General features: G+C 55.3%; 1 protein-coding gene across 4 annotated transcripts in view; it reads left to right on the forward strand.

Annotated features, from left to right (window-relative positions):
* The first annotated feature begins 19085 nt into the window (after nt 1-19085).
* The window catches only part of NTRK3 (neurotrophic receptor tyrosine kinase 3), a 398764-nt gene continuing 393959 nt past the window's right edge, over nt 19086-23890 (forward strand). For 2 of the 4 annotated variants that reach the window (XM_043554725.1, XM_043554726.1), the window contains exon 1: nt 19090-20004. In XM_043554725.1, the coding sequence (XP_043410660.1) occupies nt 19757-20004 (248 nt within the window). In that variant the 5' untranslated portion in view covers nt 19090-19756. Of the gene's footprint in view, nt 20005-23890 lie in introns of all 4 variants that reach the window. The other 2 variants (XM_043554724.1, XM_043554722.1) reach the window with 2 other exon arrangements.

The raw sequence follows: 23890 nt of genomic DNA on the forward strand, positions 1-23890 counted from the left end.
CTCTGAGCCCAAAGCCCCAGCTTTTAAGGGCAGCGTCCTGCTCTTCAGCGCAGGCAGCAGGTCAGGCGTGGGCCCCTCTTTGGAACCCCAGGCAGAGGGGTAGCGTGGACTGGCAGGGGTGCCGGCTGCTGCTAGTGCCCAGAAAGCTCTCTTTCTCTCGAAGCAGAAATCCCTGAGCTGGTGATTCAAAACTGAAGGATGCCTAATTGCATGTTAACCTTACAAAGGAAACTTTATATATATGATTCACGTAATATCAGCTCGTGTGGAAACCCTCACCCCTGTTCCCCCTCCCTTGTTTCTTCCTACCCTTCCTTACTCTCTCCCAACTACCAAGAGCAGGGTAGGGGGGGCCGGGCACCACAAGGGTGCTGTCGACCTGGGCGGAGCAGCGGTAGCAAGTGCAGGCCCGCCTGAGGTTGGAGGGCTGGGAGGAGCTGCCCAGACGATCTGTGTGTAAGAGGAGGGACACCGTCTAGAACGAGGGCACTTTTTGGCACCTGGCCTGCAGTGGCGGGCATGTGACTCCTCCCGAGGACCTTGGAATTCCCAGGACAGCTTCGTCTTTTCTCCCCAGGGAGGCTTCCTCCAGCACCTTCCATGTCTTCGCTGCCTGGTCCTAACTCCCATTCACTTTCCTGCTTGGCCCTCTGTCTCATCGCCCTTATTTATGCTCCTGGGTACAGATGGTCTCTGGGTCTGACTGCTCCACTCGGTCCCATGGCCTCTTTCCCTTCAGAGTGTCCGTGTCATCTTCCAAGGCTGCCTTCTGCCCTTGGGTGGAGAGATGGGGGTCGGCGGGGTGGTCAGGGTGTGGAGAGGCGTGACAGTCAGGCCCAGAGAGTGACTTCAAGGAGCCCTAGGGGGAGGAGGGGACAGCTCAGCCTTCACTTTTCCCTTTGTGGCCAGTAGGTGGTGCTAGATGCCAGCTGAGGCCCAGCTGGGGCCTTGGCGATGCAAACCGCAGCCCTCGCTTACCGGAATGTTCTGCCTGCTAAGCAGCCCTTTTGGGTGGGATGCAAGGCATTGTGACCTGCGGGCTGATTCAGGACCCAGGAGGGGATAGGAGAACACACTTGTTTCCCTTCACTCAACCCCGTGGCCCTTATGGGCTGGGAATGAGTTAAGGAGAGACTCTACCTCACCTTTTCTTCCCCAGGGAGATTAGAACAACTGGGGACCAGACCTCGCCTCCACTCTTGCTCAAATATCACCTCCTCTAAGCAAGGGCAGGCCCTTTGTCGCCTGGGTGCTCAGAGCAAGCCACCAGGGCACTTCACATATGGCGATCATGCATTGTTTCCAGGGCTCCCTAACGGAGCAGACTGTCACCTCCTGCAGGTCAATTTCTCATCGCGTCCATTTGTGTAGCCCCACCCCCACCCCCACCTCCACACACCGCCCCCCCCCCCCCCCCCGCCGCCCCAGGGCCTGGCACATGGCGCATGCTCAGTCCACGAGTGCATGGTGGAGTGAGTCAAAGGCCGCACAGAGACTGTATTGCTTTTTCCCCTTGGAGATCTTTAAAAACACTTTTGCCTAAGGGCTTTAGGAATGGCCCAATGGGTAAATACGGATGGATGTTTATGGAAGGATGGCCTTGAAGCCCCTCTGGAAGCCAGTTCCCAGCTCAGAACTTCACACCCATATGTAGAATATGCTTCATTTCTCTTGAATTGAGGGCCGTTTATTGCACGCTTCCAGCATGGCAGGTATATCTCTCTAAGCAAAGAAGCCTCCCCACGTCCACAAAGAAGTGTGACATGCAGCCTGGGCACTGGGGCTCTGGGACTTTGGTCTTGGCTCCTTGGGTGTGTGGAGCTTGGGGAGATGCTGGACTTTTGGGACTTACCAGAAAATGGAAAGAGAGGCCTTCCTTGGGAGGGCCCCGCTGGACAGGACATGGGCTGGTGCACTTAGCTCACAGAGGGGAGGGAAATTGTCCAGGCAGAGAAGTGAATGAACGCTAACGAGCGGGTGGGCATTTGCTCCTCAAACAAAAGTGATTTGTCTCTAGCTGAGCCTCTGGTTCTGCAGAACATTCCGTTTTATTGAGGATTTGGCAAACGGACCTGTAGCTGACATGAAGTGGTGGGGGGTGGGGCAGGTGATTTTTCCAGATGCCTGAAGATCTGGACAGATGAGAACGGAGGGATCAATCCACAAGGTGTGGCATAGTAGGGATAGACCTAAAGTTCTGCCCCAAACTCCAACTGGTTGCAGGTGGCATAACTTCAGAGTTGCCCACGTGAAGACTTCTGTTCTAATTGACAAGTCAGCTGTGAGAGCGGATTGCCTTGTCCGTGAATCCGTGCTGGGAGACAATATGCAGAGTGAAGATCTGAGCTCTGCTGTGCGCTGGTTGACCACTCTTGGATTTCTCCATCGGTTCTGGGGAACTTAGCATGGGATTCATTTAATATCAGCTGGTAATGAAACCCTCGTCCCCCTTCCTTCTCTCTTGGTCACTCTCCAGTCTTTCTTGCCAAGTCCCCGTGAAGAGGAGTCAGACTTGTCTTTTTTTTTTTTAAATGCTTATTTTGAAGAGAGAGAGAGAGAGAGCGTGCAAGCAGAGGAGGGCGGAGAGGGAGACACAGAATCCGCAGCAGGCTCCAGGCTCCGAGCTGTCAGCACAGAGCCCGACGTGGGCCTTGAACTCAAGAACCGTGAGATCGTGACCTGAGCTGAAGTCAGACCCGTAACCGACTGACCCACCCAGGTGCCCCCAGAGTTGTCTTTTAAAAGATATGATGTGCTGTAACAGACACCAAGGGCAGCTGGACCAGGAGACTCCAAACTAGCTCAAGTGAGAAACCACCGAAGGAACCTGAGCTCCGTGTATTTCCTGAGGAAGAGGGAGAGAGAGAATCTTAAGTGGGCTCCATGCTCAGCACAGAACCTGGTGTGTGGCTCGATTCCACGCCCCTGGGATTATGACCTGAGCCCAAATCAAGAATTGGACGCTCAACCGACCGAGCCACCCAGACACCCCGAGCCTGACCTCTTTATTGTGGAGAGAACAGGGCCGGCAGCAGTAGGCTGAGGCTGAGTGCATCTGCCTGGGCTGAGATGACTCACTGAGCAGACATGACCAGTGGCCCCTCAGGAGGGGGTGAGTTCCCTAGAGGTTTGCGAGCCCAGGATGGGGCTGAGTTGGAAGCCCCTGCATTTCCTTCTGAGCCTCGGAGACTGAGAGCAAATAGCTCTCCACCCCTCTGCACCCCGGGGCTTCCTTGGGGCCACTTAGCCATAACCTGAAGCAGCTGGCAGGGTCACTGGCCTCACAGCTCAGCCTCTCCTGCTGTCCCCTGGCTGTGCCCAGCTATTTGCTGAGCCTGGAACTGCTAATTGCACCGGGTTCCCCCGGGTCTCTGGGTGAGGGCAAGGGCCGGCAACAGAGCTCATGTGTTCAGGGGTCTCGGAGGTAGGACAGCTCAGAGAGGAAGGCTTCTGCTGCTCCCCTCCTGCTCCCTTCCCAGTGAGGATCCGGGGTTCAAGTCCTACCTCTGTGATCTTGGGCAATCAGGGGAGCTCTCTGAGCCTCAGTGTGGGTACTTGCTGGGTGGTGGCAGGTCCCCTTTACGTGAGCCATTCCTGGAAGCCAGCTGTTTACTTCCTATCTTCTGTATAGTCCGAGGCACCTCCATCTAGAAGCCGTGGGGCCTTGGCGTCACTATATCTGCTTGGCTGGAATGAAGGTGACTGCCCTTCCTGGTTTGTCCTTGATGGAGGCATTCCTGGGATGAAGGATGTTCTGTGCTAAAACCTGAAAAGTCCTGGGCCAAGCAGGCAAGTGGGTTACCTTAGAGCTGGAATCTGCACCCGTCCCTCTCTTCCCCTGCCGCCTGGCCAGCCCTGCTGTCAGCCCTCAGCCAGTGTGATTTGCTGAAGGACAGCTTGGGGCAGACTTTGAGGAGTGATGCTCTGTCCCCATGTTCAGCGCCACTTGAAATCTCCCCAGAACTCAGGAGCTGAGGGCAGTGTCCCATGCGGTCTAGGTCTGCCCTCCCCTTTCTCCTTTGGCATCCATTATTTCTTTGGGATGTCTAACGAATCTTGAAATCAGCTTGGTTTTCCCCTCTGTTCATCCCATACTGGGAACTGGTACCCCGGGCGTCTGCTGCTCGAGGGAGGAGGAACAGAGTCAGAGGGCTCCATACTGGGGCTGGGCTTGCAGGGGCATCAGCGAACCCTGTGGCCATGTGGCCTCGGTGGCTGGGTCTTGTTCTTGCAAAACCCCATTATTCTGGGACGGGCACTGTTGACATTGGGCTTAGTACACGACTTTCCTTGGAGCAAGGAAATCATTGTGGTTGCTGGTTCAGTTCTCAGATATTTTGACTTCCTTTCAAGTTGTCCCGAAGGCCCTGTGGGAATGTGAGACCAGTTTCCCAATGATCATGGGATCTCACATCACTGAGGCGCCTTCCATGGAAGCACAAACTCCAGCTTCACACAAAGAGCCAGACAAAGGGACGTGGCCCCACCTGCCTTGAGCTTAGAACTCTGTTCAAAGACCACACTACTCAGTTTGCGAGTTTTGTCTCTGGGACCCAAAGAAAGGTTCTTCCGAGATGGAAGGTGGGGGGGAAAGGAAAGAAAGAAGCATTATTTTCTGGCTTAATTTTCTGGTTTAATTCAGTGTGCATTAGATCACCACAGGTGCTGAGCTCCGTGCAAACACAGTAAGCTCTGGTTTTAAGGAACCTCGAGTTCTGGGAGGGAGGCAGATCTCTGAGCCATGGAAGGCTCTGATCGATGCTGTCATAGACGCTGGGCTGGTATACTCTGAACGTGCAGGGGCAGAGAGGTTAGTAGGAGAACTTGGGGAGGCTTGTTACGGCGGTGGGATGTCCAGGGTTTCGAAACCAAGGCAGGATTTTGACAGGCAGAAGCTGTGGGGATCAAAGGTGCAAAAGTGCAGAGATGGGTAAGGGTGGGTGGGGCCAGGTGAGACCGTGCCATCTGGAGCCCAGGTGTGGGGAACCAGGGCAGTCTGGTGGCCCGGGAGGCGGGAAGGGAGCCTAGGCCAGGTCCTCGGAAGTGCTGCATACTGTATGACGGAGCCTGGACTGGACTCCTGCAGGCAGTGGGGATCTATGGAAAGTTTTAAAGCGGGAATCTTTTGATAAAACGTCAGCCCTCACCATGTGCCTTCCACCCCTTGCTGTCTTTTCCTTTTTATCCTTTAACGAGGAGTTTGGACCAGCCATCCCACAGCGGAGCAGCCTTGTCCTTTCTCCCCACACCCGGAGGAGGAGGCGGGGGCCAGGGCTGTTCTCGAGTCTGTCCCACCACACAGATCGTTTCTCCAGAGCCACAGAGCAGAAAGTTCAACCTGGCACCTTCCGTCTGGAGCAGACAGGTCTCCCGAGCCGTCTCGGCACCTCCCGCAGCTTCTCTGCCTGCTCCTTTCTCCCCGCGTGCTTCTCCTACAGCCTCCATTTCCTTCCACCTTCCCCTCCTTCTGACAGCAGGGCCCCATCCTCCCATCCCTACCCCCTACCGGACTCCACTGATCTCTAGTTGTTTAAGAGGCGGCCTCTGAGGTCAGACAGACGCAAGTCTGCTCCTGGCCTCCTCACTGTGTAACTTCAGGCTTAACCTCTGCATGTTTGGCTTTTCACCTGCAAAGGTGAATCGAAAGGCCTCCCCTGGAGGTCGGGGGTGTGCCAGCACCTGCACCCAAAGGCACTGTGGAGCACCCTTCCTGCCCTCCTCTCCCTGTCCGGGTTGGCTTTTGGCCCTTCCGGGAGGAAGGTTTCTTTGGGTGGGGAGCCAGTGGGCAGCTCCAGGTGGCATGGGGTTTCTTGCTATGTTTCTCAGAATGCTGCTGGCCTTTTAAACTGCCTCCCTGTCTCCCTTACAGCATAACAAGGGCATAAATCAGGAGCTGTCAGCGTTCATTTCCATCCTTGGGTGGACAGCATCCTGTCCTAGCAAGGCTCCAGGTCTGCCTTTGGAAGACTGGCTCCCCGAAGCCAGGGAGGATGACAGGCTGGGGCTGAGGGGGTCAGTTTAGGCCAGCACTATATGGGGAAGAGCCAGTGTGTGCTGTGATTCCCGCATGTATCTGTCCCCCTGGCCCACATCGGTTCTGGGGCAGAACCCATGAGCTATCAGACAGGTGGGGACTAGAATCTTCTCCCCAGAATGCCCGGCTGCCAGGATGAGATGTAGGCTTGCCAGGGGCTATCTCTGCTGGAAATAAAAGAGGGAAGATCTCCTACCAGGAGACTTAGGCAGAGAAATCCCACCAAGGGCAACTTCCCCCTTTCTCCCTTCTCCTTCCAGGGGCTGGGACCAAGGCTAGCTCTAATAGAGTCAGTGAAGGTAACTACACTTGGGAGCGGTCCCACAGAACCTCAAGATTTGGCAAGAGAGCCCTCGCTTCAGGCAGGTGCCGGCCAGTATGGGGGGCCCAGCCGGGAGGAGTTTGCGAAATCCCCATTTTCACTCTGCCCATTTTACAAGTAAGAAGAATGAGACCTGGGTGGCCCCAGACTTGATTACAGGGTCTTATTCCTGCAGCAGCTGGTAAAGGATGTCAAATGTACATAAAAATAAGTGAAAGACAGCTCTCCTTAATCAAAGTTAGTCTCTTCCTCGAAAGGTCCTGCTGTTTGCTACGTGGCAGGGTAACAGTCTGCTCTCTTCCTTAGCTGGGCCGGCAGACCATGCGCTGTGTGAGACCGAGACCAAATCTGGCTTCTCTTGCCTAACCCGATGCTTGCCCTTTGGCGAGTCTCCGGGATGCTCCAAGTTCTTTTTCATGCTCAGTGGATACATTAGAAGTGAGGGATGCTGGGCGTGAGGGGATATTCCCATCCTGCTCCCACTTCAGCCCAGGAGTCAGTTGGAGAGAAATAGGAGGCCTTTCTGCCCACTGCCCGCCCCCCTCCCCAGCACAGAGTCAGCAAATTGGTCATCCTTAGGAAAGGTCAGCTGAATCAGCCCCCCTGTAAGAAACGTGCTTGGTATTTTTAGAAGCTTTTCAAGTTTGCAGCTCCTGACCTCAGCAGGAGGCAGTCAGAGCTTCTGCCCATCCGAGCCCAGCCCCAGCCCAGCCCCAGCGCAGCCTAGTCTAGCCCAATCCAGCCCAGCCCAGCCCAATCCAGCCCAGCCCAGCCCAGCCTAGCCCAATTCAGCCCAGCCCAGCCCAGTCTAGCCCAATCCAGCCCAGCCCAGCCCAACCCCAGGCCAGCTCCAGCCCAGCCTAGCCCAGCCCAGTCTAGCTCAGTCCAGCCCAGCCCAGCCCAGACCCAGCCCCAGCCCAGCTCAGTCTAGCCCAGATTCAGCTGAGATCAGCCCCAGCCCAGCCCAGCCCATCTTCAGCCCCAGCCCAGCCCAGCTCAGCTCAGTCCAGCCCAGCCCAGCTGCTATAACCACCCAGTAAGGCCAGGTGGGTACATCGTGACTTTTTAGACTGTATAACATCAGCTTGAAATCCTGTCCACATCACTGCCCCAAATCTATCATCTGACCTTGAGAAAGTCACATTATTCTCATCTGTATAATGGAGAGGTCATCATATTTATTTGCAAATCCATTCTGCAAAAGAGGCAGGATGAATAGGAATCCAATAAACACCCAAAGTTGCTGTACTCTGCTGAATTCTGGGAGATTATCATAAAGCCTGAGTGAGTTTGTGTCCGAGAATTTTGTGTTCCTCAGACAGGGATGTTTAGAGAGACGATGTCATAAAAAAATCTGTCATAAAATGCTGTTGTGCTAAAAAGGTAGCTTTACGTTTGGAGAGAGAGGCATGTGGTTCAGGAGGGGCCAGCTGTGTTTGGGGCATGAGGTTCTGGGGTCTCCAGCCAGAATTTGCGTTGGTTCTGTGTTGTCAATGAAAGAATGCCTTAGAAGAGAAGCCTTGGGCTCTGCTCCTAACTAATTGTGTGGCCCTGGGGACATAACAGTCATCGTGGGCCTGATTTTTCTACCTATAAAATGGCAGGGGTGGGGGAGGAGGGGTTTGGACAGTATGTGTGCTTCTTAACGCGTAGGTTTCCAGGGAGGGCTTTGTGTCAATCAGGGGGCTTTGAGGGCAGGGATAATGAGTAGAGCGTGCATCTTCCAGGAGCACCCACTGTGCTCCACGGAGACATTTTATTATTTATTTAATTTTTTTAATTTTTAAAATGTTTAGTTCTGAGAGAGAGACAGAGCGTGAGTGGAGGAGGGGCAGAGAGAGAGGGAGACACAGAATCCAAGCAGGCTCCAGGCCCCGAGCTGTCAGCACAGAGCCCGACGCGGGGCTTAAATCCACAAACCGCGAGATCATGATCTGAGCCAAAATTGGATGCTTAACCGACTGAGCCACCCAGGTGCCTCTCACATTTCATTTTTAAAATGTATGTGAGTGTATCCTCCTACTGTATGCTATGGCCATGCATGTTCTGGCATGAACTAACGTTTTAAAATGTTTCCATGGAGGGGCGTCTGGGTGGCTCAGGTCATGATCTCACTGTTTGTGGGTTCGAGCCTCGTGTCGGGCTCTGTGCTGACAGCTCGGAGCCTGGAGCCTGCTTCAGATTCTGTGTGTGTCTCTCTCTCTCTCAAAAATAAATAAACATTAAAAAACTAAAAAAAAAAAAAAAGAAAGAAATGTGAGACTTCAAAGAAATTAAAAAAAAATTTTTTAATGTTCATTTATTTTTGAGACAGAGAGAGACAGAGCATGAATGGGGGAGGGGCAGAGAGAGAGGGAGACACAGAATCCAAAGCAGGCTCCAGGCTCTGAGCCGTCAGCACAGAGCCCAACACGGGGCTCGAACTCACGGACTGTGAGATCATGACCTGAGCTGAAGTCGGATGCTTAACCGACTGAGCCACCCAGGCGCCCCAAGACTTCAAAGAAATTTGATGCCCACTTCAACCCCTCTCCCGCCTCCCTGTCTTCCCTCCCCACCCATAGGGAGATTCATTCTCCTGTGTGCCTGGGGGTTCTGGGTGGAGAAGTGTGAGGAACGTTGGACTGGTTGATCTCCAAGGGTCATTCAAGTGGTAGCATTCTAGAATTGTAAAATGTGCTGTGGTGTGTGTGTGTGTGTGGAGGGAGGAAGTGGGGTTCATGATAAACTGATCTCATAGAAAGACAATTTAATATCTTCTTTCTTCTTCCTAAAGTTCCAGAACTGGAAAGTTCCAGTGGACTCAGAAGTTGGAAGGGAAAGTGAACTGGCTACCTTGGCCAGCAGGGGGCGAAGGGAGAGAACAGTGGGAGTCAGGAAGTGGGGCTGATATTTAAAATGTTCTATTCTGTAATCTGCGGATCAGAGCTAACAGATTACAAGCGTGGCTTCTAACTCAATCTGGCACAAGAGAATGGAGATTCTCCCCAACCCTTGCTTCTAATTAAGCAGCCTCATGTGCTCAGGGCCAGCAGTTACCTTCAACACACACAGCCACACACACACACACCCTCAGCCCCTACCCCATCCTTGGGCACTCCCCCAAGTGTCTGCCCACCTGCCTGCGGCTCCCCAGCTCCCCTGTGCTTACCTGCACAGCCCAGCCCCCTGGAGGTTCCTGCTACAGGTGGGGTGGCTGCTCTTGCCCACCCCTCCAAGCCCCATCTCTCTGTCACTGCCCACGCCCTCCCCCAGGCTTTGAACACACACTTGTTCACCTCATGTAAGATCAGAAATAAACTCTCTCTGGAACCTGTTCAAAGGCTAATGTGCATCCTCTCTTAATTATTGATTTGTTTATTACAGACGCTCGGGTAGGACATTCAAGGCGGCCGCTGTGCCCAGGGCCCACCTCTAGAACTCCTACCCCTCGCTGGAGTGGGGGAGAAGGCTGGGAGAGTGATCTCGTCTTGGGAAGGGGTAGTTGGCTGCTGGGTGAAACCCACCCACAGGGAAGGTTGCAGACTAATCCTGCCCCCCAACAAAGCCCAGACTGGCCCAGTGACCACAATGGAGTCCTCCCACTCTCCCTCTCTTCCCTATTACAAGGAGAAAACCCCTGGCAGAGGGCTGTAGGGATGCAAAAGGGCAGGCTTGTCCTCTTTCCTCCCCCTTTCCTTCCTGCCTCACTACTGGGCACTTACACGCAAGAAGTGGTTCCGTGCGGTGGGCGCAGTGGTTGGGGTTTAACGCCTGCCTCTTACTGCCGCGTACCAGCTGGGCGACCTTGGACAAGTAATGTGACCTCTCTGGTTCTGTTTCTTCCTCTGCAAAACAGGGCGTTTGTGAGGATTCTGTGAAATCGTGCATACGAAGGGTGTAGAAGAATGATACACGTAGAGGTCAATACATCGTGGTTGCCTTTGTCATTCCTTTTCTTGTCCTCATTCTGCTCCGCCTCATCCCTGGGACTCCAGGATTGCAGGAGATGACCCGCCGTGGCCCTCCCAGTATGTGGGGGCAGCCCCTGGAAGGTCCCTGCTACACCTAAGCACAGTGGGGGCCTCGAGCCTGGGCACGGCCACGAGCTCTGCAAGAAAGGGGACGGATCCTTCAGACAATGTTCTGCAGAAGTACTGCCCAGCCCTGGGCGAGGGGAGCACAGAGCTGGTCACTGGAAGCACGGCCTCCAAGGCACACTGGGAAGGGGTCACAGCCATCCATCCACAGGGCTGGGCTCCTGGGGCTCTCTCTTTTGGGGTCCTGAGGGTAGTTCTCGAATTTGACATGATGAAGGGGGCATCCCGATGTCCCTGCCTTTTGGGGGTCATTTGCCTTACACCAGTTGGAGGGACCCGGGGTTTGTGTCCAGGCTAGGTCTCTGGGACCCCCTCCACACTCCACGCCCTTACCCCAGGGCTCTCAGGGGGTCTGGCTGGGGCTCACTGGGGCTAGTTTGTACCCCGCCCCCACTTCATCCCCTGTCGCGCCCCCCCGCCCCCCCAGCCCAGAACTCCCTGGGCTAGGCTTTTGTTCCCCCGGTTCCCAGGCAGTGCAGCTGGTGCTGTGGGCTGGGGAGGGGGTGGAGGACGGCAGCAAGCCTGTGGGAAGGAGCTGTCTCTTCATTCCAAAGGCGAGCATGGCTCCTCATGTCCCTTCCCCCCAACATAATGCTTCCCCAATTCCCACACTTGTGTCTCAGCAAATAAGACTTTTTTTTTTTTTTTTGTGGTTTTCCACTTGCTCTTCATACCTACTTAAATGTGTGTGCGTGCGTGGTTCCCAGCAACCGTCAGCACCAGAGGGAACTGGAGCCGATTTGGTAATTTCTTTCTTTGAGTCCCAGGTATGTGGGCAATGTCTTCCTCTCTGAGCCCAAGGACTTTGGGGCATCACCTCTCTAGCCTTCTGATCTCCTGGAGGTCTGTGCTGCTTTCAGAAAGAGAAGTCAGGATGGTTTCCAGCAAGCAGAGAGGGCAGAATTTAAGAGCACCCTACTCTGGGGGCTGAACCATCTGGGAAAGGGTGGGGCCCCTAAAGGAGAATATAGAGGAAAAGAAGGGAAATGACATAGCTACATTTTTCAGGTGAGGATGGAAGAGGCTCAGCAAGGTGACAGGATGTGCCCAGGCATCCGGCCAGTAGGTGCTGGAGCTAACATCTGGACCAGATTTGCCTGGAACTAATGCCCATGCTTTAGCTGCTCCTCCAAAGAGAGACCATAATGAGAGGTGTGGACAGAAAGCATTGCCTTGGCATTCCCTTAACTCTTGAGACCAACCGGTGGTTGATAATTGCAGGCAGATCAGGTGTGAAATGCTGATGGAATGTGCAAAGGTCCTGGTGTCCACTGCCTGGTTAGAAGGAACCAGTAGCTGTCATTTGTGGAGTGTTCCATATCCACGAGGCATTTTTACATATAACCTCTTCTGGGATACTCGGGATGACTGGTCCCCCATGTGGCAGAGGAGGATGTGGAGAATCAGAGAAGTCAAGCAGCGTGCCCAAGGTGACACAGCCCGATAGGTTTTTGACACTAAATGAACAGATTCGTTCAGAGCTGAATCTGGAAGCTGGTGTTTGAGCCAGGGCAGGGTAAGGTGTGATCCTGGCTGTTTTGCTGAGAAACAGGTGGAGAAAAGAGCAGCGTGGGAGGTAGTGAAGGCGTAACAGGAGACTAGGGGCTGAATAGCGTGGCTGGATTGGCCAGGAAGGACTAGAGTATGTAGTTGGGCCCCAGGAGGTAGGGAACAGGGCTTGGGTTTCTGCAGGACAGAGGCCACAGTACTGGGGCTGGTGGGCCTGGGCTCAGCCCCCTGCTCTGCTGGGTGTGAAGAGCTCATGAGAGCCCAGGTGGTCTGGCATTGCCTTGGAAACTGCTGTTCCCAACCTTCTCCTGACTGTGGAACTGAGATCAGGAGCTACTTATCTCTCTGTTCTCGAAGCCCCTTGATAATTGCTCTGCCAGGGACAAGTTTACAGCAGCAAGTATAACTCTGGGGTGTGGAGGAGGTAGTCAGCTCAAGGCACCCCAGTTCTGTCCCAAACTTCTCTTAGGGACATGCGTGGGGTTTTAGGCAGCAAAAAGGTACATTAAATCACCTCCAAAATGTGTGATGCCCACTCTTGCGGGGACACTGAGGTAGGCCCCGGGGAGAACAGAGTGAACAGCAGGGACAGGTCCTAGCCCTGTTGGTGCTTAATAGACTGACACTGAGCCCTTATTTACGATGTGTTGAAAGGTTTCAAAGTGCAGGGTTTTGCTTAACAAACATGTGTAAGGCATCTGTTACTTATCAGTTGTGTTTAAGGGGTTGGCAAATCAGTACATAAAACAAGCAAGGTCCTTGTCCTCAAGAAACTTATACTTTAAAAGCTGGTAATAATGGGGAGGGGGGGTGGCGCCTGGGTGGCTCAGTCGGTTAAGCATCTGCCTTGGGCTCAGGCTATGATCTGAGTTTGAACCCCGCATCAGGCTCTCAGCTGTCTAGGCAGAGCCCACTTAGGATCTTCTGTCCCCCTGTCTCTCTGCCCCCCCAAAAAAATAAAAAAAAATAAGGGCACCTGGGTGGCTTAGCCCATTAAGGGTCTGACTCTGGCTCAGGTCATGATCTCAAGGTCCCTAAGTTGGAGTCCTGTCGGTGGGGCTCTGTGCTGACAGCTCAGAGCCTAGAACCTGCTTCAGATTCTGTGTCTCCTGTGCTGCCCCCCGCCATGGTCTGTCTCTCTGTCAAAAATAAACCAACGTAAAAAAAAAAAAAAAAAGGCTGGTAACAGGAAGAACATCCCCTTCTAGGTGAACAAAAATTCACCTAGAAGGTTCTGCCCCACCTTGTCAGTTTTAGCCCCCTCCTCCCCTCCAATTTCAGCTTCCCACCTTGTCAATTTTAGTTCCTTCCTCTGCCAAATGAAGGCCATTTGCCTGGCTGCCCTTTGCTCAATACAAAGTAGGTGGGGTGCGTGTAAGTTACTGCAGGAGGCTTAAGAGGAATGGGTCTTTGACAGAGGGTGAGCGTGACTGTCTGCCCTCTACCCTGCTCTTTGCAGAACCTGCAGTGGACATGGCTGGGAACCCCCTGCTAGGCAGGACTGTGGCGTCAGTCCCTGTGGCACTGAATTCCCGCCCAGCCCAACTGCTCACAGCCAGTGGTGACTCAGCAGGGGCTACCCCCTGGGCAGAGGGAAGCTAACCCTCCTACCCCCCAACCCTGGAGCAACAGCCTGGCAGGAGAACCAGGGAGGGCCCTGGGGTTACTTCTCAGTGCCCAGTGCCTTGTTCCACGTGGCGCTCAGGCCTGGGGCCTCCCCTGGCTGCTAGCGACTCTGGGGTCTTGGAATGCAGCTGAGAACATCCATGGGAAGTAGAGAGGCTGCAGGGGACCACCCCACAGCTCAGCCCCACGCAGTTAATTTGCTAGGGGGCTCTGTTTCCTGCATGTGTGGGATGAGATTTAGGGTGACCAGGGCGTTTGCCCGTTGGTGGATAGTTGGTTGGTCCTGAGGCTTCCCAGTGGAAGCAGGAAAGCCTTCTGGGTACCTCAAAAGTGGAATAATGAAGCTAACACACACAGAATGCTTACTGTGTGCCAGGCACTGTTCAAGGTGCTTTACTGCATTATCTCACAACCACCTTGTGAGTTAGGCCCTGTGAACCCCTACTTTGTGGATGGGGAGACCGAGGCACAGAGAGTTCAGTGCCTTGTCCAAGGTCAAATGCTGTTGGGTGGCTCAGTCATCTCACTGGGTCTATTACATGAAACCATATTTAGTTTTGTTACAGTTGCCTACCGTCTTGTACCCAAGGTCACAGCACCTGTAGCCTGCAAGACTTGAAGTGTACTTTAAAGGGGCCATTGACAAACCTGAATGTACTACCAATGACCACAGTGGGGAAGGATCAGAAAACTGATTTTGAAGTGTAGGGAGGGCCCTGAGGATATTTTGCTCGGAGAAGAGTTGAGAGGTGGGCACCCTTCTGACTGGCTTGTAGAAATGAGACTAGACTTTTCCTTGGGGTTCTAGGTGTACCTCTAGTACCAATGATGGATGCTTCAGGGAGGCTGGTTTTAGTATTTGAAACTGAAGGCTATCCAAGGAATAAAGCTGTTTGTGGACAGACTGGGAGGCCTTGGTTGGTATGAGCTTCCTGTCCCTGAAGGTGTTCAAGGAGGGATAGACTGAGCACTTGGAGATGTCATGAGCGGATTTCTGCATCAAGTAGGGCTGTGGGTCTTTGGCCTTGAGAGTCCTTTCCAGCCCAAAGATTCTGTGAATCTCTCATCCAGGGTAAGTAGAAGAAGTTGAGAATCACCTGGGCAGCATCCCCAGTGAGGAACCCCAAGCCCCCTCCAGACACTCCCTCCAGGGCAGCACAGGAGAATCTGGGTATCCTCAGAAAATAATGGACAGGATTGAGGAGTGAGAGGCAAGGGGCTCTGTTCCCCCTGGCAGGTAGCTCCAACCTCCTGGCAGGTGCATTCCCAAGACCTTGGGATTTGAGTCAGGATCCTGAGCTGGGGCATCTTGTTGTTAGATTCTCTTGTTTCTTTTGACATCTTGTGGTAAGTGGGGCTTTCACCCTCCATGTATGATCAAAACTCCCTCCTTGGCACCTGGCCTTCTGGATACCGTTACATGTCCCCAGCCTCCAACCGTGCCTTTCCGCCTCACATCTTGAGTTTGGGTCACCCAGGAAACAGGCTTTTTTTCTCAGACCCAAGTCCAAGTTGGCCAGCTCCAATAGCTTTTTGGAACAGCAGGTTCTTCAGGGCATGGTTTTCCCTCCGTCTCCTCTGGTGCTCTCCTAGTCACTACTAGTACATTTCTTTTCCCAGCTCAGAGTTTGGGCAGGAGGCCCTGTTTCTTCTCAGACTGGAAAGTCTGGCAGCACAGCTTCTGGATTTAGGCTGACACCACAGGAGTAGGGCATGGTGGGTGAATCCAAAGTGCCTGGGGTCTGGCCTGCATCCCTGTGACATGGTCCCTGCCTTAGGAGTGTGGGTTCATGGGAAAAGCGGATGTGGCTGGGTTTGGGTTTGGAAAGGCAGACATGTGAAGAGTGGGCCAGCAGAGGTTGGGGGGGGGGAGGTACTGGGAGGTGATGACTCCTGGGTCAGCGTCTTAATGTTTGTATGCCTGCTGAGTCTTTATTCCCTTCCTCCTTTCCTAGAGAGCAAGGGATTTCAGCTTTGGGGATACCTTACAATCAAAATAGTCAAGGAGGAATCTCAGGTGCTCACACAGCTGGAACATACCCTTTGGGATGAGACAGGTGTTCAGTTTTCTCTGGATGGCACAGAGGTTGGACTGCTGTGCTCCAGGGGGTGGCCTCCCCTCTGGCTTGATGGGGGGCTACATCCAAATCAGGGGTTCCCACCTTATCCAAACCCTTACTACCAGAAGGCAGCTGCTCCACTGTAAAGGGTTTCTAAAACTTTCCAAAACATTTCTTTTCATTTTATATAGAGAGAGCACGAGCAAGCGTGAGTGGGGGAGAGGTACAGAGAGGGAAAGAGAGAGAATCTTAAGCAGGCTTCATGCTCAGCACAGAGCCCCACATGGGGCTCGGTCCCACAACCCTGGGATCATGACCTGAGCTGAAATCAAGAGTCGTTTGCTCAACTGGCTGGGCCATCCAGGCGCCCCATCTAAAGCTTTACTTTCTGTTAAAAAAAACTTTGCCTCCTCTTGCCTCTGATGGGTCAGCTGGGGCTATAGTGCTAAGTTTCCTCATTTCTAAGACTGCAGCTGGCAGGAAGAGGTGGAAAGGTTTATCCCGATTGGCAGGATGCTGAGCTGGGTCCTGATCTCTCTGGGACCCAGTGATGGCTGCAGACTTAGAATCACTATGTGTCAGGCATTATTCCTTGTCAACCAGGACGTTTTTACCAAGGAGACACCCCAAATGCTCTGGATCCCTGTTGACGAAGAGGAGGGTGTCTACAATGGACGCTTTCCCCTGCTTTCTCAACTAAATCTGGTGTATCTCAGGGGTTAAGAAATGTTGAAGCAAGAGTGTATTACATCCCTGGGTGAAGTGAGCACCTTCTTGTGCTTATGGTGAAACTTCCTAAGTTTGTACTTAACAAGGTCCCTGCACCTGATATACTCAAGTTTTTTTTTTTTTTTCACCCTAATTGAATAATATTCAGGTCCACGTAGAACCAGAGGATATTCAAGCTGGAAGGTATTTTGAGAGTCATCTTGGTACTTTTCAAACTGCAACGTGCTTATCAATTGCCTGGGGAGCTGGTTAAGATGGATAGTCTGGTTTAGTAGGTCTGGGGTGGGGGCCTTAGATGTCTCATTTGAAGAACTTCCAGGCGATGCGGACGCTGCTGGCCAGAGGGCTACGCTCTGGATAGCGAGGTCCAACCTAGTCATTCTACAGACACGAAAGTTGAGGCCCAGAGGCTTAGGTGATTTGCCAGTGGTCAGAACTGGAACTCTGTTCTCTCCATTCCTAGTCTATCTGCTTTAAAAAGGGCCTCCTTCCTTTTAAGCTGCCACTTCCTGCTCAGGCCCAGGGCTCTAGCATAAACAGAACATCCCATCTTAATCCCATTTTACTGTTAGGATGAAAGGCTTCTTGTTCCATCAGGGCCCCTAGCTTCACAGCCTGCATTTTTATTATCTCCAAAGGGGTTTTAAAAGTTTTTTTTTTTTTTATTTGTTCTGACTTACGGGCACCTCCCCTTCTCTGCTGGAGATGGTAAGAATCGGTTCTCTCTCTCCCCCCCAAAAGTGTGCCGGGCATTGTTTAGGTACAACCATTTCAGTTTCAGCCTGGAAAAGTACTGTTGGGCGCAATCCCTTTGTCATTCCCTGCTTTTTGGACTCTCCCCTGGGGTGGTCTGAGGAAGGTTCTCTGTGTATCTCTGCTGCCACCTGCTACCTCCTGAGGTCAAACTTTGACTCTGCCTCAGTTTCCCAGGCTTTCAGGTATTCTCAGGCCTCTCCCAGAATGGGACTTTCAGGGCAGGGTGGTTCCCAGCGGACAGAGGGCATCAGGGGGTTGGCCTAGGACCAGTAGGAACTGGTTTATCAGACTAAGGAGGTCTCCACTCTCTGTCCCCTCCTGCTGGTGGGAGGGCAAAATGCCAGTCTGGGGACAAGGCCATAATGGCAACAAGGGGATAAAAGTCTCACCAAGGCTGAGGGATCGCAGAATGTAAGGGGAAGTAGGGAAAACTGCCTTTTATAGACATGTTCCTTTCTTTCCTTTTTTTTTTTTTTTCTTCCCAAGTTTACTCACAGCGACAGTGCCACTCGCAGGCGCCTGGTCTGTCTGTGGTTGCGCCTGGGGTGGGAGGGTGGCACCCGCATACCCCCTTCCCCCATCTTGCCTGCAAGTTGCCTGACCTGCATCGGAATCCATAGGGGGGTGGGGGAGAAGCCTTTCAGATGCTGGATGCAGTTGAATTCAGCGTATTCGCCTCGTCGCCTGCCCTCATCCAAGATCGGGGAGGAGAGCCCAGCTTTCTTCTGCGTGTGAATGCTGTAGTGTGTTTGCCTGCTTGGACTTCCCTAACCCTTTCTTTTCCTTTCCCACAGCGAATGCTCTGGTTTTCTCAGCAAACAGCTCACATTTGGCATTTTGACGTTTTATTAAAAAAAGAAAAAGCAAAAGCCCTACCCAGGCAAAAAGCGGGGACCCTTCTCTTCTCCGATGGGATCCGAGCTCGCGTCAAAGGCTGCACCTGCTTTGCGCCCCTACCAGGAAGGGGTGCTTGTGTGGGAGGGAAAAAGGGAGGTTCTGCGCCCCCGAATCCGGAGAAAGCAGCCCGCCCGCCCCCTCACCGGGCAGCCAGAGCAGCGCACCCGAGAGCCGAGCCCAAGAAGCCGGCCTCTGACGGTGCTGGTCTGCTTGCCAAAAAATGCCCCTTGCATCTCAATTTCCCCGGCCGTTTCTCTCCCACGCACGACTCGCCCGGGGCCACCTCGGCTCCTTAGCGCAGTCCTTGGGGCGCTGGTTCCATCCCTCCCCTCCCAACGCCGAACGCAAAACCCACCGCCAAGAAGGCGCAGGGGGTGCGGGGTGGGGGCACCAGCCCCTCCCGTGCCCCTCAGTCCCCTCCCAGCCGAGCCCAGCTCCCAGACTCCCGATCACGGAAATAAGTGTCATTTAGACGGAGAACCGCGCGTCCGCGGCCCCCCGTCCCTGGCTCTGGGTGCTTCTCTGCGGTTCCAGTGCGCTCCCGAACCCCCCTCCCCCGTCGCCGTTTTCGGGCCTGTGCCCCCCACCCAGACTCGGGAGCACTCCCCGGTCACCTCGGCTGCGTCCATTTCACTTCCTCTCGCGGTCCGGATTGCAGCAAAACACCGGGCAGCGCGAGGGCCAAAAAGTGGAAAGGAGAGCGCCTTTCGGCGTCGCGCAAGCCAGCTCGCTAACTCCCCCTCCCCAGCCCAGACCCTCTCAATCCCAACTGCAACTTTTTCCCTTCCGTCTTGGTTTCCCCTTGGCCGCGGCGAGCGGGCGCCGGGCCGCGAGGCGTGGAGCGGGCGGGCGGCCGCGCGGCTGCGGGTGGCGGTGCGGGCGAGAGCCGCGAGCCGCGAGCCGGAGAGTGGGTGGGTGGGTGGGGAGGGAGGAGGGGAGAGGACGGGCGGGGAGAGAGTGGGGTGTGGGGAAGGGGAGGGGGAGAGGAGGGAGGGGGGAGATTCCGCTCTCCTGCCGCTCCCAGCCGGGGCGGGGGGGAGGAGGCCGCGAGGAGGGAGGGGAGGAGGGAGGGGAAGAGAGGGAGGGAGCCGAGGAAGACGCTCCGATAACCCGTGCGTTTCGTAAGGCTCTGAGCACTTGTACATTTCTGCAGGCGCGCGACGAGCCATTCGCGGCGGCTGCTGCAGCTCCGACTGCATCCTCCTCCTCCTCCTCCTTCCCCCGGGCTCCGGGTGTGTGTCTGCGTGAGTGTATGTGTGTGTGTGTGTGTTTTGCAGGTGTGTCCGTTTTAATTCTGCCCAGTAGGTGGGACTTGGTGACTTTAGCACCATATTTTTCCTTTTCTTTTTTTTCCCTTCTTTTTCTTTTTTGCCTCCCCACCGTCTGTTGCAACCCTGCAAAGTCTCGGAGTCGGAGAGCGCGGCTCGCTTCCCGAGCCCCCGGACCCGGCGAGCCGGCGAGCGCCGAGCCGGCCACCATGCCAGGCAGACCGCGCCACTAGGCGCTCCCCGCGGCTCCCACCCGGCGGCGGCGGCAGCGGCGGCGGCGGCGGCGGCGGCCGCGATGGTTTCAGACGCTGAAGGATTTTGCATCTGATCGCACGGCGTTTCAAAGGCAGAGGCCCCCCCTCCCCCTTCCCCCCTCCCTCGCCGTCTTTGTTTCCTTCCCCCCCAGCTCTCCCCACTCCCCCCACCCCACCCCCCTCTCCTCTCCTCCTCCTCTTTTTTAGAAGCCGCGATCGGAGATGGATGTCTCTCTTTGCCCAGCCAAGTGTAGTTTCTGGCGGATTTTCTTGCTGGGAAGCGTCTGGCTGGACTATGTGGGCTCCGTGCTGGCTTGCCCTGCAAATTGTGTCTGCAGCAAGACTGAGATCAATTGCCGGCGGCCGGACGATGGGAACCTCTTCCCCCTCCTGGAAGGGCAGGATTCAGGGAACAGCAATGGGAACGCCAGCATCAACATCACAGACATCTCAAGGAATATCACTTCCATGTAAGTCGGGCGGCAGCTTCCCCAGCCCGCCTCCCCTCTCGCTCCGCGTCTCCCCCACGCCCGCCCGCCCGCCCTCGGCCGGGAGCCGGCCCTCCGCCCGCCCGCCCCAGCTCGCCGCTGCCCGCCGTCCGCCGGGCGCGCGTCAGGCTCGCCGTGGCTCGGGAGATGCTTTCGGGCGGCGGAGTCCAGGTGATCCGGCCCCGGCACGCGTGAGCCGGGGCTTGCGTGTGTGCCTCCCCTCGGAGGGGACCCCAGCCGGCCCAGGGCTTGCGGGGCCCAGCTCCCGCCCCCGCCCCCACCCGCTGTGGCTCGTCGAGTTCTTTGCCCCCCACTGAATAGCAACAGTTTGGCCACGCTCTCGAGTGGAATAAAGTAGACGAGGTTCGATTCCCGGCAGAGGTGGCGGCAGTGACAGCGGCGGCGCTTAGCCGGTAGGGAAGGTGACAGGGACTGTTCGCGATCCAGCCGAGATGTTTAACTATTTCCTTTTGGAAACCGCAAAGCACGCTGACAAGTAAACAAGTTGGGAGCTGGCTGCTCGCGGGGAGACTTTGGACATGTCGTGGCCGTCATGGACGCCTACCTCTTCCCTTTCCCTCTCGCCCGCCCTCTCCAACCCCATTTTGGGCATTTCCGAGACACCCCCCGCCTTTCCCACCCTCATCTGCATCTGGGCGCCTACAGATCCCGTCCTTGTGAGCTTTGATGACTGCTCCGGTAATTCCGAGTCAGGATGGAGAACGGAGCAGAGGGGACTGGCGTGTCTTGGGGATGGGGGTTATGTGATCTTGCAGATGCGTTTTTTGGGGAAAATCCAACTCGGATCGGCGTTTTGTTTGGTTCTGCCCCATGTGAGCGACACCTATGGTGGCCCGTATTTCCCACCCGCCCCCCTCCCCCCAACCTTGGGTAGGGGTCGGGGATAGAACTGTGAGCCCCGGGAAAGAAGAGCTCAGGGTCCAGGGAAGCTGGCCATCTTTTCTTCCACTGACCTCAGGGCCAGGTGACCCACCCCCCTCCCCGCATTTTGACATCCAGAGATGGGTGTGGACGCACTGGGGTTGCCCAGGGCATAGCTCTCTTATCCCCCTCCCGAGGTCCACACCCCTTGGGGTCCCTCAAAGTGAGTAGGAAGCCAAGAGGGATTCACACTGAAGTCTGGGCTGGGGTCTCAGGAAGGCGTTTGGGGTGGACTCAAGCCCTGCTAAGTCTGCCATTGGTGCTGCTCTCCCCGGCGGCAGCCCTCCCTTTGCCTCAGAGATGGGGCGGCCAGGCTGGGAGGAATTGCAGTCCTGCTCTCCCAAGAAAGCCCGCCAGCCCTTTTGGTTTCACGGAGAGTGTGCTCGTGCTCTTGCCACTAGCGGTTTGAGGAAATGTACGGCCCAGGAGATGTCTCTGACTCCTGGCCCAGGAGACCAGCTTGACCCACATCTTAGCTCTGCCGCTCACGTCCTCACTACCTTCAGCGGGTGGGCCTGGGATAATAAGACAAACAGCCAAGGTGGGAGGGGTTGGAGGGGGGCAGGGGCTAAACAGGATGGACCCAACTCTGCCTCTCCTGCCCTGTGGGCCACAAGCATTCCAGCATCCGGGGAGGATGCCTGGAGGAGGGTCTGGAGCGGGATCGTCAGGGAAACTCCAGCTGGGAAGTGCACCATTGGGCTGTGGGGGCTGGGGTGGGGAGAGCATGGCAGTGGGTCCAGGGGCTCGGGAGTGGGATCTAGGGATTTCCAGGGGGATTAGTGGGCCAAGGATTGGAGAGAAGGGGGCCTGGTGTGGGTCTCTGGGAGCTGGGGAGCCTTATTCAGCTTGTTCTCTGCTTCCAGGATATGTGTATCTGTAGGAAGCCAGAGGGAGGCAGGGATGGCCACAATCACGTAGGCTCTCTGTAGCCAGGCAGAGATTTTCAGCGCTCCTCTGAAAGCGATGCTTGGGGAAGCAGTTTGATCGAGGAGAGTTGGCTTCTCTTTCCAGGCAGTGGTTCCGAGACAGAGGTGCTGGAAAGGTGGGTGATGGGTGGGGATGGGGCAGTCTCTTGTCCCCTTGGGTGTTGGAGGACTCCAGTGGGACATACAGGAGGACGGTGGGCAGGGAGTGTATTGGGAGACTGTGTGTGTGTCCCCATCCTTGCTTCGGGACTCTGCAGATGGGACGCCTCTCTTTAAATCCACCCCGACACCTAAGAGCCAGGGAACTGGATTCCCCACAGGAGCTGTGTGGAGTGGCAGGTGGGAGAGAGTCAGGTCAGAGGTCATGGGTCTGATGACCCTTCCTCACCCCATCTTTTCCCCAGTGCCCTGTTACATCTATGGCTGGTATTGACTGAACTCGGGGAAGGGCTTCGTCTTCTAGCCCAGAGGCAGAGATCAGTGGAGGGAGGCAGGGGGAGTCATGCTCAGCCTGGGAAGCAGATGTCACCGTGTCCTGTTTTACCCGAGGGAATGGAAGCTCAGGGTGGCAGAGTAATGTTTGGGGGCACGTAGCCCCAGTGGAGAGCCAGGCTTGGATCTCTGTCCGTCCAACACCAAAGCTGAGGCCCCAATTCTGCCTGGAAGCCTGTGGAAGCAGGCCGGGAGGAGGGCCTTAAGGACAGACAGAAGCTCTCACTGCAGGGCAGGAGGCCCGACTTCAGCATGATCTGGCAAGGGGGCTTGAGTTGAAGCCGGGGCTCGGCCGGAGGAAAGCGTGATCTTCCGATTTCTGGCGCTATCAGAGATGCAGAGTTGAGGGGTCCTGCAGTCTTCTACTAGCCTGAAGCTCTTGCTGGTGGATGCTTAGGGGTGCAGCTTGGGCAGACTCTGGGGGATGAAGAAGAGGCTGGGGTGTAGCCAGATTTCGACATCAGGCCTAGCTATGGGAACCGGGGGGGGCTGGCTTCCACAGATGTTGTGGGACCGTAGAGTTCTAAGGTCCTTCCCTCAGTGCTTAACTGACAATACGTAAATTTTAAGACAGTTGAGAGGTGCCTCATGGTCTTTCTCTCAGGGTCGTGTGTGGCTTGGCTGTTGTGTACCCATCGGAGGCTGGCTGAGGGTGCCTCTGATGGAGCAGGGGGCTGTCCCGTTGGTATCAGGAGGGAAGCCGCTGTAAGGCATCAGGGCAGAAGTGTGGGTCTGCCCTCCGCTCCTCCCCAAGGGCCCTCTCCCTTGGCCTCTTTCTGTTTAGGAGGCCAGTCCCTCTGGAACCCAGGACACACAGTAACCTTACCTAGAACGGTCCACGCACTGCCCTGCTGCGCTCTGGCCCCACCAGGCTCTGACGTCACAAAGGCAGAGGGCGGTGGCTGGGAGGTGGGCCCACTGTCTAGGTCAAGCCTGCCTGGGGTTGGATCTGAATGGTGTCTTCTTTGACGGTCTGAAGATCAAAGGGGAGGAGATGGCTCACAGGGCCCAGAGTTCCTGGGACTGGCTACCCCGCCTTGGGAATACATGAGCTCTTTCTTGGCTGGGACTCTGAGCCACCAACTGGGTCTCTGCAGGAGCCACCCCAGGATGGCTGGTGTTTGGAGCTCTCAGGTCCTTCTGTGTCCCCGGTCTTCCCTGCAGGCCCTTGCCTGGCTGGGTGAAGGATCTTTCGGGCTTTGGCTGCTGTATTGACTCCTTGATACTTAGCCTTTCTAAGGATCAAGGGAAGAGCCAGCCTTGACAATTACCCTTGAGAGCTGGGATGCAGGCAGGGGTGTGAGCCAGGCCCCAAGGGCATCATGGAGCTCAGCCAGGCTCTTGGGAGTTAGGCTAGGCCTGAGGGAGGTGGGCTCAATCCGGAGGCCTTTGTGGTGAGATTTGGAAGGGGGAGTGGTGGCAGCTCTGGGGAGTGGGGCACTTCTGGAATGAAAACTGGGGACCCTGGACTCCAGAGGTCCTGGGATTTTGCTTGGAGACAGAGT

The sequence above is a fragment of the Prionailurus bengalensis genome, chromosome B3 (assembly GCF_016509475.1).
Source record: "Prionailurus bengalensis isolate Pbe53 chromosome B3, Fcat_Pben_1.1_paternal_pri, whole genome shotgun sequence".
NCBI lineage: Eukaryota > Metazoa > Chordata > Mammalia > Carnivora > Felidae > Prionailurus > Prionailurus bengalensis.